The 19,332-nt window shown below is 29.5% G+C and overlaps 2 protein-coding genes across 2 annotated transcripts in view; both read right to left on the reverse strand.

Annotated features, from left to right (window-relative positions):
• Positions 1–14,553: 14,553 nt before the first annotated feature.
• On the reverse strand, positions 14,554–16,700 carry LOC111040868 (cysteine and histidine-rich domain-containing protein 1). The gene is made up of 6 exons (XM_022324933.1): positions 16,497–16,700; positions 15,987–16,093; positions 15,619–15,903; positions 15,373–15,546; positions 15,115–15,303; positions 14,554–15,051 (listed from the first exon to the last, which is right to left on the reverse strand). The coding sequence occupies exons 1-6, from the start codon at positions 16,573–16,575 to the stop codon at positions 14,842–14,844; spliced, it is 1,044 nt and encodes a 347-aa protein (XP_022180625.1). The 5' UTR covers positions 16,576–16,700; the 3' UTR covers positions 14,554–14,841.
• A 230-nt stretch (positions 16,701–16,930) lies between these two features.
• The window catches only part of LOC111040869, a 3,850-nt gene continuing 1,448 nt past the window's right edge, over positions 16,931–19,332 (reverse strand). The window contains exons 2-8 of the mRNA XM_022324934.1: positions 18,826–18,887; positions 18,552–18,680; positions 18,391–18,458; positions 18,107–18,274; positions 17,931–18,020; positions 17,228–17,302; positions 16,931–17,156 (exon numbers count right to left, since the gene is read on the reverse strand). Coding sequence (XP_022180626.1) covers positions 17,126–17,156; positions 17,228–17,302; positions 17,931–18,020; positions 18,107–18,274; positions 18,391–18,458; positions 18,552–18,605 — 486 coding nt within the window. The 5' untranslated portion in view covers positions 18,606–18,680; positions 18,826–18,887 and the 3' untranslated portion in view covers positions 16,931–17,125. The remainder of the gene's footprint in view (positions 17,157–17,227; positions 17,303–17,930; positions 18,021–18,106; positions 18,275–18,390; positions 18,459–18,551; positions 18,681–18,825; positions 18,888–19,332) is intronic.

A 19,332-nucleotide genomic window follows, 5' to 3' on the forward strand; every position in this document is an offset into this window, starting at 1 on the left:
AATGTGTCTTTATAAATGCGTCCAAACGTGTAACAATTTTCAGGTAAATTATTTATACTGCACCCAAACGGGTCCCCGTAAAAAAACGCTAAGTAAAAAAAAAAAATATATATAAATGCTATAAAATGTGTGATATAAGGTGGAATCTAAGTAAATGGTCTAATGAATAAAATGTATGTATAAGTAATTAATTCAAATTTAATAAAAATTGGTTATTTATATTAATTTATAATATGAATTATTTTAACTCAAATTGATCCAATTTTGGTTTACTTGGCCGGAAGATTCAATCTAAAAAATGTATAGCCAAGTATACTAATAGTTTATGTAATAAATAATGAAAGCACCATTACAATAAATAAATTGTTTCCGGCCAAGTAAACCAAAATTGGATCAATTCGAGTTTAAATAATTCATATTATAAATTAATATAAGTAACCAATTTTTATTAAATTTGAATTAATTACTTATACATACATTTTATTCATTAGATCATTTACTTAGATTCCGCCTTATATCACACATTTTATAGCATTTATATATTTTTTATTTTTACTTAGCGTTTTTTTACACGGAGTTGACTTAGTGTTTTTGTTGGGATAAGGATCTTTTTATTCTAAGGGTCCCACTTAGCCCTCTGTTAATCACGCGCCAAACGGGAGTGATTAAACTAGCACTCCCCACACTGCCCAACTCGCGCGACTATGCTGTTAAAACAGAGGGTTAAATAATTCATGAAAAGGTTAGTACGCCTAAGGGCTATGGATAGTTGAAGCTGTGGTGATGACATTAGGCTAGTACTATAATTGTATACTATCATCCCTGGTCGGGCTGGTCGAGTGCATTGCAATGATCTTTTCCTACTAACTACCAGGGTATTCGATATTGTATAAACATAACAATAAAAGAAAATATTTAGATATTACCAAGATTAATTAGAACCTAAACCTAATTGAGTATCCTAATTTGTACCCACAGTTTTAAAGCCAGTTGGCTAGTGTTGTACCAGTACTTAAACATTATAATAACTTAAATACAGTCAACACAAATTAGTGATTTGTCTATCACAGCAAATTATAAAAGCTGATTTAAAAATTCTAATGTATCAAAAAATATAACAAAATGTTAATTAAGAAATAATGAGAGTTGACGGTATGAGGAGTTACTGAGAATTTTTCAGTATTTATTTATTCATTAGTTTTAATTTAAAATATGGTTTAGTGCATTAAAATAATATTGTTTTAGAATTCCCAATATGTTTTCTTTTCACTTCTTTCCACATTGCACTTAACCTATTTTTCCAACTTATTTCCTAAGACCAAAAAAAAAATATAAATACTATCAAATTTTAATTTTTTGTATACTTTTTCAAAAATGTATACTAGTTACAGTTTGAATCACAATATTATTTTTTTTAGTTCAAACATTAAACTATTTAAGTCAAAAATAGCTTTAACGTAAAAGAGCCCTTAGACGGCTACAACACGATTGCGCAAATTTTCCTTTTTTGACCCGGTTAATTACACCACGATTGCGCAAAAAATTTGGAACACGATTGCGCCGCGATCCCTTTTTACCTGTTAAAATCACAACACCATTGCGCACCAAATGATATGTGTATATACCATAAATAATAATTTATATACAATATAAAATAATGCATACAATATACATACAATACATACTTTTTATAACTTGCATATTATACATATTACATGTACTCAAATTATAAATTCACAAAATGCACTTTTTCAAATGAAAATATATACCTAGTATTATAAATTATATTAAAGTCAATATACTCAATATTATTTGTTTGTTGATATTATATTATTAATAGGTAATAAGTTTAAGTCATAGACCTAATAACTAGTTATATAGTTCAAGTGCATGTATATGAAAATGTATTGAATTATTTTTTTTTTTTTATATAAAGTTTATTAAGGCTTCAACAACAAAGATTTTTAGCCTACATTTGTTTAAAGAATAACAAGGAGAGAGACTTTACATATAATACATTTGGTACTGAATTATTTTATATTATATGTATATAAATTATTATACATAGTATATAGTATATACACATATCATTTGGTGCCCAATGGTGTTGTGATTTTAACAGGTAAAAAGAGATCGGGGCGCAATCGTGTTCCAAATTTTTTGCGCAATCGTGGTGTAATTAACCGGGTCAAAAAAGGAAAAATTGCGCAATCGTGTTGCAGCGCCCTTAGACCTCTTTCACTTTAATTTTTTGTATACATAATAACTTTCATTCAATTAACACTGAGGTAAGGTCGATAGAACTCTGATCATATTTTTCATATTTTTTTTTGTTTGATTCCTTAAACTCATTTTCCTGCGGGCGGCCGTTCTCCCCTTCAAATTTTTTTTTCTATAATTTAACTCTAGTTCAATTATTTAAAAACATTTTTTAAATTTTGATAAAAAAGTTAGTGCCTTTTAAATATTCATTGTTTCATGATCTAATTATTGACAATAAAGCAATGAGTTTAGGAATACTGATATTATAGACTGCACTCAGTAATATTTAATTTTAATGCACATTTTTTCATATTTTTTTTATTTTGATTCTTAAAATTCATTTGCCTGCGGGCGCCCATTCCCCCTTCAAATTAATGTAAAATATGGTAAATAAAATAATAAAAATCATTATATCGTTTGGAAACAAGGTGTGGACCAATATAATAAATGATTGGTTTATCAAACATAGTTGTATTCCATGTAATATAATCTATAAACGTTGTCGTGTACAAAACTATAACTAAGACGGATTACAGCATTAATTAACATTTTCTGGAAAATGTAAGGATTGTCATGCTTCAGTTTTTGGATAGGTTAATGAAAAACTATAAGAATCTATGTCATTAGTTGTTAACGTTAGAATTCAAGGAATGCAAATAAATGTAAATCATAAGTCTAAAAGACCTTTAAATGGTACTAAACGTCGTGAGGTAGGACAAGAACGTTTTCAAGAGTGTGCAAGTAATTGTAAAAGAAAAGCTGTAGAACCACTACTAACTATGGAGATAAAATTCTAGCAAACATTTATAAAAAAACCGTTCTACGTAGTACGTACATGTAAGCAAGAGGAGAGTGATAATTCGTTGAGAATTACAATGAAGTTTCCGATTATATTCCTCATACAGTTTAAACATACCAAATATGCTGACTCGATCCATTTAATAGCTGCATATTAGTTTTTCATAAAAGCATTTTGAAAATCATACGTCCGATTAACTATTGATGAAACTGGTAGTATTATAAACAAAATTAAGAGGACTACTCAAAACATTTTGTCCAGCCACATATTATTGTATTAAGGTATTATTTCCACTTTTCCAGTGATGAATTTCAAGTATCAATTTTCCAAATGATTAGGAGAAAACAAGATACATTTGCAATGTATTCATAGCTGCAATCATGGTTAAACGATGGGGTGTTAGCTCCACATGAAACAGTAACTGACTGTTCAATGGCACTTTTAGGTGCAATAGCACGTGCATTTTCAGGAGGTACCTACAACAGTAGATGTCTATGTAAACACATGTTTAGACATTTTACTTAACAAAAAATCTTCTGAAAGTCATAAATTGCAATGTTATATGAGAATTGACATAACTCATTTATTCAAACTAGTTTGTCGATGGAAATGTTGGCAGGGGATAAAATCACAATACCTAAAACAATTCTTTGTCAGATAAATAATTGAATACTTTCAATTAATTCTCAATTATATTTATATATTTGTTATGTGAACCATAAGATTTATGGATAAAAAAAACTGAACATATTATAAGTACTTAGTTTTAATAATTATTATTAAATATTGCTATAAAACTGATTAGCGTTTTCTATAAGATGCATTAAATAATATGTTATATATAACACATTTACCTTAATTTTTTGTTCAGTAAAAAGGTCAATTTTTCAATGTTTAGGTGGTGTTTTAGTATTTTATATCATTTGAAATTTTTTGAAAAATTAAATATTGTTAAATATATATTTTACTTATACAATATGGTGTTACATTTATCACAACAACAAAATAATAATAATAAATAAGGAACTTAAACTACAACAAGGATATTGAAATTAAAAATAGGTACTAAAAATTGTTTAAATTCTTAATTCTTTATAAATTATAATACACTACTACTACATTAAATTAATTTGTGTTCATAAAACAATTAAAAACACACAGGTATTTTTTTATTTATTAAAACATTATGCTTTCTTATATATTTAAATTTTTGTTTTTATAGTGCATTTAAAAATAATTCTTAAGGTTTTATAGTACATTAAATTCACAGTCCTACTATTTATTTACTATCTACATAAATATGCATGTAATATAAGTTCTTAAGTTTATGCGACATTTATCAAAGAAATTTTCTTTTATAATAAAATTGTTGTATGTTTGAAGAATAGAATTAATAACTAACACAATAGGTATGCAAAGATAATGAATATGAAATTTTAAATTTGATTTCTTTGCATCACCAACCAATTTTTTATCTAGCTGTTCTATATTTTTAAACATTATAAAACAAATATAGTATAATATGTATAAAATAATGATGCCTGCAGATTTATTTACTAGTTAATACCAACTAGTCTATTGTTTTAAGTAAAAATAACTGATAGCTTCTAATGAAATTAATTTGTCACTTCTAAAATCATTATAAATTTAATTTTTTGTGACTAAACTTAATAATTTTTTTAAACTCATTTGTTTATTTTATTCATTATTTAGGTTCAGTTTATCCAATAAATAATGAAGAATATTTAGTAGACTCAAATTCAGATGGTGAATTTAAAAATAATGAAATGATGGACAACAACTCAAATTATTCTAATGTTAATGAGTTTTTACAACACGTGATAGAAAAAAGCAAATCAAACTCTTCAATACCTGGAGATCGCCTAAACGCTTACTATGTACCTGATTTTTGTAAAAATATTCTGAGAACATATAAGCTCTTTCCATTATGGTCTAATGTTATGAAGCAGTTTTTCAAATCACCATTATATAGTACAGCCACATCAGCTTCTGTTGAAAGCAATTTTACTGAGCTCAAAAATAATATTTAAAAACATAATTCTAAGCCCTTACAAGCGAACAGATTTGTGATAGCACATTTGATTAGCCTTTAAAGTTCTATTAAATTGGCAAAAAGTAATCAAGTATCTAGTAACAATAATATGAAAGTATACAGTCACCAGGATATCAAGGGAAATTCAATAATTGATCATGAAATTGAAGATTCAAGATATTTTGACAGCGATATTTCAATTAATCCTGAAAAATAAAATACAAAAGTACCAAGTCTAATAGATTTAACAGTTGAGTTAAATGGTCCTACTATTTGTAGTTCTGAATCTATTATGGACAATTCTTTTTCCTTTTTAAGTGACAATTGTGATATTTTGTTGAAAGAAGAAACCTGGAAAGGCTATAAAAATTAAGGATGGGCCAATACTAGAACCCATACTAGATATCGGTTTTATCGCTATCGGTTTTTTTTTTCAAAACCGATATTTCAACCGATACCAAAAAAAAAAACCTATCGATCAGCACAGTATTGATAGTATCATAATTCAAAAATGCACAGGTTAGGTTATCAATAATCAAATACTATAGATTATTTTATAATAATCAATGTTTTCACTTTTCTAGGTAATATTATTTGTGTTATCGGGTATCAGTTTTATGGTGGTATCGGCTCATGTTTTTTTTGTCGAAAATGTTGTTTTAACATTTCTATATGTCTGCACGTCGCTAGTCGCACACGTTTAATTACGCTCCGTTAAATTTTCGTGATCCCGTCAAAATTTTCGCGTCCAAAATTGTCGTACCTAGTACGAAAAAAAATCGCAATTGTCTTCTCTATTTATTTATATAAATTATAAAAACTGGAAGTGCGCCTAAGTGCGCTTTTTCATTCTAAATGTAAACGAACTACGTTTACGTTTAAATAAAGTTCTTACCATCTACTAAATCCGTCGCGCTATCGCTGCAATAACGCGCATCGGTACCCGACCTTTGCCCACAGATTACATGCCGCGATCTCTCAACGTACCCACATCGCAGAAAGTGATTAATAAACATGCAGATAAAAACAAAAACAGCAACTCTATACAGGCAGCTCGCCTAATCAAAAATTCTACAAATAATCTTATGCTGAACTCTATAGATCCAACTTCACTCCAGGTTGATAACACGGATGCCGGTTGGACTCAAAAGACAAGTAAAAGAAACCATTCTGATTCATCTGAACCAAAATCTCCGGATCTTACCTCAAATAAAAAAATAAATAATAAATTATTTATAACGACAAATCGTTATGAAGTGCTTACTCAAATCGAACCTGCTGCTACAATAATCGAAGCTGACACTGTCTCCGAAGGATCTATCATTACTGATCATATAAAACCCCCACCTCCAATCTTCATGAAAGGAGTTTTAGACTTCCCTGGCTTTTCTTCAGTTCTAATTGAGCTGATCGGAGTAGACAATTTTTACTGCAAATCTTCCACCGATCGATTAAAAATACAGACTGCTAACCCCGAATCATATAGAACACTAATTCGCTATTTGAAAGACCAAAAAGCAGAATACCACACCTTCCAACTGAAAGAGGACAAACCACTGAGAGTGGTTATTCGAAATTTGCACCCCTCCACACCTACGGAGCTGATTAAAACTGAACTTGAAACAAGTCTCTACGAGGTTAGACAGGTCACAAACGTGCTGCACAAGATAAATAAACGCCCACTTCCACTTTTCTTCATTGACCTGGAGCCCACTGACCACTCCAATGAAATATATCATTTATCCTCCCTCCTTCATACGAAGGTTAAAATCGAAGAGCCATACAAACCAAAGATGGTCAGTCAATGCCTCAATTGTCAGGACTATGGTCACACCCGATCCTACTGTGGCTACTCAGCTCGTTGTGTCCGCTGTGAAGACTCACATTCTTCTTCAGATTGCATGAAACCAAGAGACTCTCCTCCCAGATGTGCCCTATGTGCAGGCAACCACCCAGCCAACTACCGAGGATGCAACGTCTATAGGGAACTTCAACGTCGAAACAAGCCTAACAATAAAAGTAAATTTTTACATGATAATGTTAATTTTAAGTCAACTAATAATAATTATACTGTAAAAGAAAGCCACCCACCTGTGGAAACCAACCCTATAACCCTCCCTCCCTCTTCATCCCAGAGAACTTATGCCCAAGCTACTTCAAATCAGTCAAGAGATACCTACCATTCTCCCCCTGAACTAGATTTTGATAAAAAAATGTCAAGTTTTCTTGACGAATTTAAATCAGTAATTAACCCTTTAATTACACTCTTAACACAAGTTATCTCATCTCTCTTAAATAACAAAAATGACAAATAACTCACCCACCTCAAAATCAATCATCGTCATCCTTTTCAATGCTAATGGCCTAAAAAACCGCATCAATGAATTACAAGCTGTACTATATGAAAAACGTGTTGATATTGCCTTAATTACTGAGACTCACTTAACCAAATATTCCAATGTGTTTATCCCAGGTTATACTCTGCTTAAATCCAATCATCCAGACAACAAAGCTCATGGTGGTGTTGCAGTCATAATTAAATCTACTTTGTCCTTTTCTCCACTTCCAAACTTCTCACAAGATTATCTTCAATCCTGTGCTGTATCTATTAAGCTGAATCATATACCTATCACCATCGCTGCAGTTTACTGCCCCCCGAGACACAACTTATCTTCAACTCTTTTTCTCGACTATTTCTCATTATTTACATCAAATTTCATAGTCGGTGGAGATTTTAATGCAAAGCACCAATCCTGGGGCTGTCGAACTGGCAACCCACGTGGCAATGTTCTACACAATTTCGTCAATGCAAAAAAATACTCAATTCTAGCACCTCCAGGTCAAACGTATTGGCCAACTTCTTTACGTAAAAAACCTGACATCCTTGATATTTTCATTGCCAAAGTACCAAGTAATTTAGTCTGCACTCCGGAAAACATCCTGGATCTAAACTCTGACCACTCATCTGTACTCCTGACAATCAATGCATCCCCAACATTACGTTTGACAGCTCCAAAATTATTTTATCCTTCAACAGATCGTATTAAGTTCCATAACTTAGTAGATCAAGAGATCACACTGAACGTTAAATTAAAAACTCATGAGGATATTGATAACGCCGTTGATAAATTTACCTCAATCATTCAATCAGCTGCATGGGCATCCCAATCTAAGCCTACCTCAACTTCCAATAGCATTCCATCATTACCGATACATATACGTTCATTAATTACGGATAAAAGGAGAGCTAGGGCACGTTATCAAACTTCTCGTTTACCCTCCCACAGAGCACTTTACAACAAACTTTCTAATTCGCTTAAGAAACAACTTCTTAAATACAAATCTGACATATTCGAACAAAAGCTTTCCAATTTATCCTCTTCTGACGGCAGCCTCTGGAGGGAAACAAATAAACTCCTACAATACAAATCTAGTTTACCACCTTTAACCAAAATTGACAATTCTATTGCTATAACTGACGAGGACAAGGCGGAGACGTTTCGTCAACATCTAGCGGAGATATTTAAGCCACATCCCGATGTAAATAATCCAAATCTCACCTCTAAGATTATCCAGTACTTATAGATTGTCCCATGCCTCTTCATCTCCCTGAAAAGTGTTTTACACCAAATGAAATAAAAACAGCAATACAAAAATATTCCACCAAAAAAACACCAGGCTTTGATCTTATTACTGCAGAAGTTGCTAGATGTCTTCCGAAAAAAGCTATCCTATTCCTTACCTATTTATTTAATGCAACCTTGCGGCTTTCATACTTCCCACTCTTATGGAAATTTTCAAACATAATCATGATTCCTAAACCAGACAAACAACCTGATCTGCCTTCCTCCTACAGACCAATAAGTCTATTACCTTTTCTAGGTAAGATACTAGAAAGACTGATACTTAAAAGGCTATTACNTTTTAACATTTCTATATATTATCGGGTATCGGTTTTATATCGGCAGCATATATCGGAATATCGGATATCGGTAATATGTGGTATCAGCCCATCCCTAATAAAAATAAAACTACAGGACCACTTCGGAGAGAAAAAAATAAAAACAAAAGAAATTTCAAGTATACTAATCCATGCCCTGAAATTGACAGCTCAAGAATGCGCTCACACAAAAAAACATGGTTATTAAATGGTAATATTTCTAACCAATACAAAATAAAAGGGATTGTATATGTTGTAGCAAACACATGTCCTTTTGATTCAATTGTTGTTGGTCTAAGTGTTGCTTATAACGATTATCGTACGTATAGGGATTATATTTCAAATAAAAATAATGAGTTATTATTATTCTCTAAAAAATTGGCTTTTAATGGCGGTACAAAAAATTTATATAATGATCGAACTGAGTTATTAAAAAAACATTTTGAAGAATAGTTATTGTGCCCGCCCAAAGGTGCATACAATAAACTGTGTTTATTTATGTTATAAAAATTGTCGAATGCTACTTACAAGATGTATCTAGTGCAGTTGAAGATATAATAAGGTGCAAAAACTGTGAAGAAAGTGCAAGACCATCACCAACAATCATCTTGTCATTAAATAATAGTGCAAATAAACTTGAAGAGATGATATAAAATTATTTGAAAGTAAAGTAATCTGTATGTTTTGAGTGTAAAGAAACAAAATTTTCAGCCAGAGTACTAAATCAGCATCTCTATATAAAGACAGAATATATGACAAATATGATTCTACCACTAAAAGATTTTCCAAAAGTATTGAACAAAAAGTAAATATTTTTCATATTAAATCTTGGTTTATTTGAAAAAATTTTTAAATATTAACTATTTTTATTTCACAGGTATCATTTGGTAGCTATTGTTAATTTTTCCGCTGGACATTACACGACATACATAAGAAGAATTTCAAAAAATGTTTGGGACTTTGAGAGCTTCATAATGATCTCTCTCTCTCAAAAAAAAATTGTAACTTCAGAAAATAAAATTTTGCATCCCCATATACTAATGTACATATGTATTATTGTATATTGTGTTATTAGAATAACAAAAAATCATATTATTTATTTTATTTATTTATTTGTTTGAAGTCTGAACAATCCAATTTACAATTTTTTATAATCATTTATTAATTTTATTAATTTTTATTTTAAACTATATTATATTTTTATAAAGCTTATATAATATATAATATCAATTATATTATTTGAATACTATAAATGTTATTTTTAATCTTATACATTTCATAATATGCAATTTTATAATTTCAAAGTACCTATGTACCTACCCATTTTAAATTTTTACTTTGGTTTTGACATTTGTTTATTAGTCATTAATAAATATTTATCTAAAAGAAATAAATGTATTGATATAAATTTTATGTTACTCGTATAAAATAACAAAAAAGTCAATCAATCTTTAATTTATTATTACCACCTATTTATAATTCTCAAGTAAAAACATATGAACTAACTTTAACAAAGTGACACATAGTAAATGTAAATTTGTTGAAGTTATATCATGTTTCAATTATAATTTATAGAAGTGGTGTTCTAATGGGTATTTATTTTTTACCACATTTTACAAACGTTACATTTTTATAGAATCTGAACTTAATTTTTTTCAATTTTGATTACTTTGGTGTGCCAATTAATAAATTAACGTGGGCCAGTCATACTTGGACACCACTAATTTATGAATAGGAGTAAGCAGAAAATTGTCTAAACACTCTAAACAAATCAGAAAATTGTTTTACTTCCATTTGGATTATGTTGTGGATACGTTTTTATTTGTTGTTGCAGTTATAATATATATTAGTTTACTAGATTAATCGCTGACAACCTAACAATAGGTATTAATCAATATCATTAAATAACTACCTAGTAAAATAACTCAACTTTTTTTTGACTATTCTATGATTTTTTTTTAATTTAAATACCTAGAAATGCATCATAATTACAAATAGATTTGAATATTCTATCCGATTTTGATACAGTTAACAAATCACCATTAAATTATGAAGAATTATAGTAATAACATTTTCTAGCATTTCTCCATTCTTAACATATAGGTACCTAGATAAATCATCATTAACACGAGTACATGATATCAATGATTTAGGTGTGATATTTCATTCCACTTTTTTTTCATGGAACACTTATTACATACAAGTAAATTATCAATGACATTAGGCTTTATTAAATGTAAAGATTTCACTAATCTCGTTGCTTTGAAAACTTTACTTATTTATATATTTCAACCTGAATTAAAATATGATTTTTTGGTTTAGTCCCCTTGCATAAAATATCAAATTCACCTTTACGATAATACACAAAATCGTTATTCTTAGTTTTTATTTATATTCGAATACTTGATGATGATAGTATTCCCCAAGTATAATAAGTACTTCACAAAAAGTATTCCAAATATTTTTTTTGATTCTTTTGAGTTGGTGTTCCTAGATATAAAAAATGATATTATTATTATTATAATATTTATTATTTTATTATTATTCATTTATTGACATATCTACATATTATTATCTTCTCGCCATAAAAATTGGAAATAACATTAATATTACAGAAATAGTCGAAAAAAATATATGATATTAGTGGATATTACTATAAAATAAAATATTTGAGTTAACTTATATACCTCAGCACTAAATTGCGATACAGAAATATACAGAAAAATGAGATAATTTAGAAAATTTAATTGAACGTTAAAAAAGTTGATATTTTAAATAGGTACTGTATTTAGAATACTTGTACAAAATATTAAATACCTACTCTGAAAAAAACGTTTTCAGAATACTTAAGAAGTATTCTAAATGCTCAATGCTGTATTCAGAATACTGCCCAAGTCTGTGGCTAGTGGTCAGTGGCATTGGCGCCACTAGGGTTAAGGATTTAAGATTCTGGCAAGGGCGTGCCTGGGGGGGTTCACCCCCCCCCCCTCCCGAAAAATAAAAATAATTATTAAGAAAAGTTGACTATAATATTATAATATATGTGGACCTTGATTACGCATAGTCTGGTAATAGAACACACGCCCCCCCCCCACTCCCCCCAAAAAAATTCTAGTCACGCCCCTGGATTCTGGGATGTAGCCTAGACAAAACTATTAATAAAAAAAATCCTTAGGGGCTTATATTTAAATCAATAAAGGATATATTTGGGGCTAAATCGTAGTCGGGGGCGGCTAAGCCCCCTAGCCCCCTAGTTACGCCAATGGTCGGTGCCGTAACTAGACTACTCGAGGCATGTTTGCAAACCAATTTTGAGGCCCCTTACCATCTTTTTTGATACATATCACAAAAACTTTTTTTTTATTTACACCATACAGTATTACAGTATAATAGTAATAACATTAATACTCGACATAATTCATTGATTGCAATTGTTTTTTTTTTTTTTATTGGTCGGAAATCTAAATACCAAACTAAGATTTAAGAGAATATTATTTAGGTGAGTACCCATTTGAAAGCAAAAACGTCGAATAAAATATTAATTGTGTGGCGGTCGAATGTACTAGAACATTCGGGCGCCACGCTGCGCACCTTCGGTGATGTTCTAGAACAGTGGTTCCCAACCTTTTTGGTACTATGGACCACTATGAGAACTTTGGATACGTCACGGACCACCTCAATTGTATACCTTATTTTTCTTACAAATAAGAATCAATTTTTTTTCACATATTTTAGAATTTTGATTATTATTACATGAATATGATACTTTTAATAACATGGATTTCACTATGTAATATAAATTTATAAAGAAACGACGTACTATACACGATTGTCAGTAATTAGTGTTATGCCTCAAAGGAAAATGAAATTATTAAAATATTTTTACATTTTGTAAGTATGGCTCGCGGACCACCTGACAATGTCTCGCGGACCACTAGTGGTCCACGGACCATAGGTTGGGAACCTATGTTCTAGAAGGTTCGTTCTGCCGCCGCCGTCGCCGCCTCTCGAAGATTCGACAGCCAATGTAAGCGCAAAATCGTAGCTTCTCGCTGAGTTCGTTCGTCAATCAGTCTCGCCGTCTCTCGTTTTTCATTTGTATAATTAAAGTTGGCTCTTGTCATATAGTTATAATTAATAAAACAATAAGTGTTTATTTATAAATTATAATGAATAAACACTGTAAATAATTTGCATCTACCTATCACGCCTTGCTACCACAATTGCATTATAAGAAAAATGTTAAAATATTTATGAATTAATTTGAAAAGACTTGCCTGGGACGCACCCCTCCTAGGCAGTGGCGGCGCAAACTTTTTGTCTTTGAAGCAAATTGTATATTTTGAATATTTTTACCACTAACCATCCCCTTTATTATATCAAAATGATAATTTACTATGTCAATTATCATATTTGTTATGAAAATAAGATAATAATAATAATTGTATTGAGGTGTTACAATTATATCACCGGCACCCACCTATATTAGACATGAAGCAATTGCTCCAAATAGTATTATATCCTTATCCCTACCTCCACTGGCCTTCAAATAATATATTTGGGTACTAGTTTTTTTATCCAAAAATGTTGTTTTATAACTAATCAAAATGATGTGAAGGAAATATTTTCAAAAACGTTAGTGTTTTTTGAAATAAAAACTGTCTTAATTGATCACTCCACATAACATCTTATGTCTTAATCTGTGGCCGATACATACAATTGCCAATTATAAGTAGGTTCACCTAATACTGATGACGACTCCTGGCTCCTGCACCATGCTTTAAGACCTTTTCAACAAAATGTAAAATATTAAAAGAATCGGCTGATAGTATAGTATAGGTATTTGGTCATTGACCGCAGGTTACTGCAATGGATGCATTAAATTTGAATTTCAATGATATCGACTGTGGCGCAATTTGAATGAAAAATCTGGGGGTGTTGAAGACCTTTATTTATCGGTTAGTCTATAAACGCCATAAATTATTATTACAAGGATGTAAAATTTCAAAACTGGAGGTGCTAATCTATGGCTAAATATACTAAGGCACGTGCTAATCTCCTCCCCCTACCCACATAATACCAACTCAAATTGTGCCAATGATGTACACGAAACGACGATACATTCTGAAATGGAGACTGTCTGTCAGCTTATAACTCTAAGTATGTCTTCAAATATCTAAGTATTGAAAATAATATGTATCGAAATACCAAAAGACAAAAATTACAAATTCATCTCAACGGCACCTAAAAAAGCCTTGCTCTGTACTCCAAGTATAATATAAATCCATAAATAGTAAATATATTATTATTGTCTCATAACTCCCATTATTATTTTTTATCTACTAGTCTACCACAATGTTGTTTACTAGATAAGAAAGTTACTAACGTTATACAAAATTATCATACGAAACTATTCTATATTAATTTTGTACATGATTTTTGCCTCATCTAATCTAACCATTGGAAAATAAGTACATGTATTTCAAAAATAAATTACAATTTCTAATGGGTATCTAACAATTCTGTATTTCCAATGAATTTGAAAAAATATATATTACAAACAAATATTGTAAATGATATTATGAAAAAAAAAGTAATAAACCTCAAACAGTAAGGAAAAATATGTTGAGTTAGTAAATATTTGATTTAAAAAGAAAAAACATCATTAACTGGGATAATATTTTAACACAAAAAAATTTTATTCATCAGGTTTAAAGATATCTGTTTCTGTTAAAATGATAAATGTTTATCCAAAAATTACAAATTAAATCCAATAGATCTCATAAATTAGAGATCCCCAAGGTCAACACTTTCAACAAATGCATTCGAATCTTCCTTTTTGTCATTTGTTCCTGAATTTGAAGTTGGTTTTGTACCATTTAAAAGAATATGCTTTCGATATTCCAATGAACCCCATGATACTGCTTCCGCCTTTTTAAGTTTTATTTCAACCTTAGTGGGTAACATGGACACACAACTTGTATTAACGTCGACAATCTAAAAATTAAATTGGCATAAATTAAATATTTAATTTTGTAACTGAAAATGGCAAATAAATACCCCATAAAGTTCCATGTTTTTAGAAAACACTGAATTGTCAGAAGGGAAGTAGAGTTCCACGGACAGTTTTACAGGAGACAATTTCACATAAGATGTGTTTGGGTCATATTTCTTGGCAAATATTGATACTACAACCCAGGGCCCAGTCTGATGCCAGTCTAAACGGCAGTCTGTATGTCCTTGAATTTTCTGATACACAACAAAAACCATTGAATATTTTTTAATTTAAAAACAAAAACAATAATTACATGAAATTACCGTTTCTTTAATCCAACAATGATTTCCTTGAGAACACCCAACTTGTTCTAAAAATGCATTGAAATCCGACGTCTTTTTATTACAACAGGACCAATATTTCATACCCTCATGGAATACAGGTACACCAGGATGATGGGCACATGTAAGATTCCCTTTTCCAGCACCTTCATAGGCCTATACTATTTTGACATTGTTAATAGAGACAATGTTTATGAATTTTGAAAATAAAATATAAATTAATAAGACCTGTTTGCATCCATTGTTTTTACACATAGTACCAATTGAAATGTCAGTTAAGCTATTTGTATCATTTCCATTGGTATTGCTTATATAAGTAGCAGTCATTTGTTGTAAGAGAGCAGAAGATATGGTCGGTTTAATATTAGTCAATGGCAAATTAGCTGACGGTCTCGGTAACGAAACTGGTTTTGGTGCATGATATTCAATGACATCATCTTTGCTATCTTTATCTGGAACATACTTTTCGGGCTCTTTTGGCTTTTTACCGTTGTGGTAACCCTTTGTGCAGCCCTTAAACATATAAATAGGTTTTTAGACACATAATATTAGTGTAACAAAGTAAAATAAATTATTGTGTCAAATATAAGAATTACCTTTATATTAAGAAATTCAGTAAAATCGGTACATTTCTTTTTACAGCACGACCATCCCTTGTAGGCGTCATGAAAAAAAGGGTCACCTGGGTGATATACACAGGAATCTAATCATTCAACAAAAAAAAAAACTGTTAATAAATTAGTCAAATTGCATTTAAGTAACAGGGGAACCATCTAGGTACTTCGTACTAAACTTTCGATATAAACTTATAATTTTTAAAATATGCATAACTAGCAACTTTGCCACTTTAAAGTACAGACTTACAGTTGAAATTATTTATAACAGTATCGAAAGGACCATAAAATATTGAACTTGGAAGTAGATAGTAGTTGCTTTATTTATTTGTCCGATACATTGTACTATTGAACTAACCAATTATTTTGAATGGATTTATCGGTCGTGCCAACCGATTGTTTAAAGATTTAATGCTTCATACCAATTTCAAGATTTCTGTTTAAGCATATACCCACTAATTCTCCTGTTAAAATAAAATAGGTACAACCTACCTTCAGGATTATTGGCTTGATCGAATTTCACAGCACATCCACGGTTATAGCATAAAGTCAAATTCGAATTATCACACATTTTCGGTTTTTATTTGTGTTAACTTTAAATAGTTTAATAGAAGAAGGTGAAATTAAATACTATGTACAACAATCAAACAGCGGCAGCGAGGAACAAACGGAGAATAAGAATACCAAAAAGAATCGAATAATTCAAATGATTGCCTTAAGGAACGCTAAAGTCGCTTAGATATTAATCACACAAAGCCGATAGCCAAAAATGACAGTGTTGCCAAAAAGTATAAAATAAACTCAAACATTTTATTCCCTCGTTTAAACGAAAATAAAAATATTAATTTAAAAAAAAAATGTATAACATAATATAATATATAATATACTTTAGGATATATTTTATGACAAATGAGAGGAGCATAAAACTGAATAATTGCATCTACTGGTTACAAGACTTAGTGTTGTGTAAGATATAACAATATAATATATAAATATGAGAACCTAAATAAATTTAATAAAAAAACCTTTTCTATAACTTAATTTTAAATTATGACTATATACATGCTTGTGAAATAAAGTAATTCTAACCAACTTAAACTAAAATTAATATTTCTTTTCTTTTATACGTCTTTTTGGTTCTGTTTTAGATAGCTAGAAACAAAATACAACTGAGTTATATTATTAAGAAATATTTCTTAAAAATAATTTGTAATTATATTTACTCATGTCCAAATGAATTTAATTGTAAGTTATCGATGGTAGGCATGAATTTTTCATTGTGAATTTCTTGAAAAGGACTAAAATAAATATAAGTGTCATTAATACAGGATGTTGAAGCTGGCCAACGAGAACTTATCATTCCTCATTTGATTTTTTATATGAATGTGGTTAATATTATAATAATATAATAACATAGTTGTTACTATTATACATTTTCAATTTGATGAATCTTAGTTTGTCTATTTAGCTTATATTTTTTTATGGGTTAGGTACCTATTGTATAACAATATTAAATATTTTATTTTTTTGTTATTGGAAAATGTTTTTTTTTAATTACCTACCAATAACTTATGATAATATCATATTCTATTATTTATATAATATGTAAGTGTGTAATTATTAGGATAACTCCCCCTCCTTTCCACCATTTTCAATTCCTGTCTACGACACTGTAAGAAAGAGTAATAACAACTTAGTAACAAGTTATTTATACATAAATAAAATTAATTGATATAAATAAGTAATAAACTCAATAGAGTAAATAATTTAACATAAGTTAATATGACGTATTCGTTTACTCTTGAAAATTATAATGTGCTAATTCAGTTCATTATTTATTAATCATTGTTACATTACTCATTACTGTTAACATGTAATAATTATATTATAAAAAAATTATACACAAATAAATAAAAGCTATATCACCTTTGGTAAACTGAAGACGCTGGAGTAGATACTCCAGATAAATTACTTCCCGTAGATAAAATTGATAACTCGTTTCGAAATGACTGTTTCCTTTTTTTTAAAATCATACACTTAATAAAATATGTAGATATATATGTAGTAACAAAAACAAAACATTTGATTTTCCTAATAGTTACCTATGTCTCATATCAGGCATTTTCGGTTTCATGTTTACAGGAGTATTGTGAATTTTTGCTTCTGCGTTAATCATATTAAACGGTGTTGAATTTTTTGGAAAAATTGGCGTCGAAATGGATCGGGTTTCCGTAATGCTTTGCGAATGTTGTGGTGTATTCCGCAATGCACTTAAAATAATATTAGTATTAACTATCAATACATTTTTATAGTAAGCATAAAGTAATTAACATTGAGTTAATTTCATCATTTGTAGTACATAAGTATCTAAAGTATGCATATTTACTTTTTAGCAATCTTAAGTTCACTTTCCAGTTTTTTAATGTATAATTTTGCTCTATTGTACTTCGATATCTACACATAATATAGGAAGATTAGATATTTTAATCGAGTTAAAAGGTACTAGTTTTACTAGGTATGAATATTTAACAAAAATAAGTCTTTTACTATGTATTGATGATGTCCAACTAATTTAATACGATGCGCTTTTTGAAATTTCATCACTTTGAGCAATTTTTCGTAAACTTCTTCTGGTTCTTGGAAATATTCTAAGACTTGTGGGTTGGTTTTAAATGACTAAAATATTTTTATTTACATATTAAATTTGATATTGAGTTATAACTAAAAGTAAACATCAAACTTTATAATGTTTGTAACGGTGCATATAAAAAATACTGTCGAAAAATTATTCTTATAATCATTTATCTAATATTTTAATTACTTTTTCTCCTATCACAGTGGATGAACATTTATTCCTACAATGTTTGCAGCAATCTGTTGTCCCTGAAAATTAATTTGTATAATAAAATGAACAAAAACAACCGGATTTCCTTACCATATAAATATAATTAAATACCTCATAATATCATTTAATTTTTGAGTTGTTTTATTACAATACATTGTTTTATTTAAATTTATGAAATTAAAACTTAAGATAACAATTTAAAAAATGTATTTAAAAAATCTTAACAATAATGCTATGATGTTAAAAATTGAAAAAATACATTTTTTCTAAGTTATAGTGCTTAAAATATCATTACTATCGGTGCACTACAACCTTCACAATTATTGAATAAGTATTACTAGCAAATATATTATTATTATTACTAAGGATGTTATATAATATGCGGTCTGCCGGCGATTTAGAAATGTAGTATACTGATCACGTTTGAAAAAAAAAAATTTTTTAGAATATAATAGTAGTAGGTATCATTCCACAAAAAAATAA

This window comes from Myzus persicae, unplaced genomic scaffold (assembly GCF_001856785.1).
Source record: "Myzus persicae strain clone G006 unplaced genomic scaffold, MPER_G0061.0, whole genome shotgun sequence".
Classification (NCBI taxonomy): Eukaryota; Metazoa; Arthropoda; class Insecta; order Hemiptera; family Aphididae; genus Myzus; species Myzus persicae.

Bases quoted from the DNA above. Each gene is read 5' to 3' on its own strand.
- LOC111040868 (XM_022324933.1), bottom strand. From the start codon at position 16,575: ATGTGTGATAATTCGAATTTGACTTTATGCTATAACCGTGGATGTGCT. The intron at 16,094-16,496 runs GTAGGTTGTACC...TTGAATGATTAG, and splicing joins TCAAGCCAATAATCCTGAAG to ATTCCTGTGTATATCACCCA. The intron at 15,304-15,372 runs GTAATTTCATGT...GTTGTGTATCAG, and splicing joins ATTGTTGGATTAAAGAAACG to AAAATTCAAGGACATACAGA.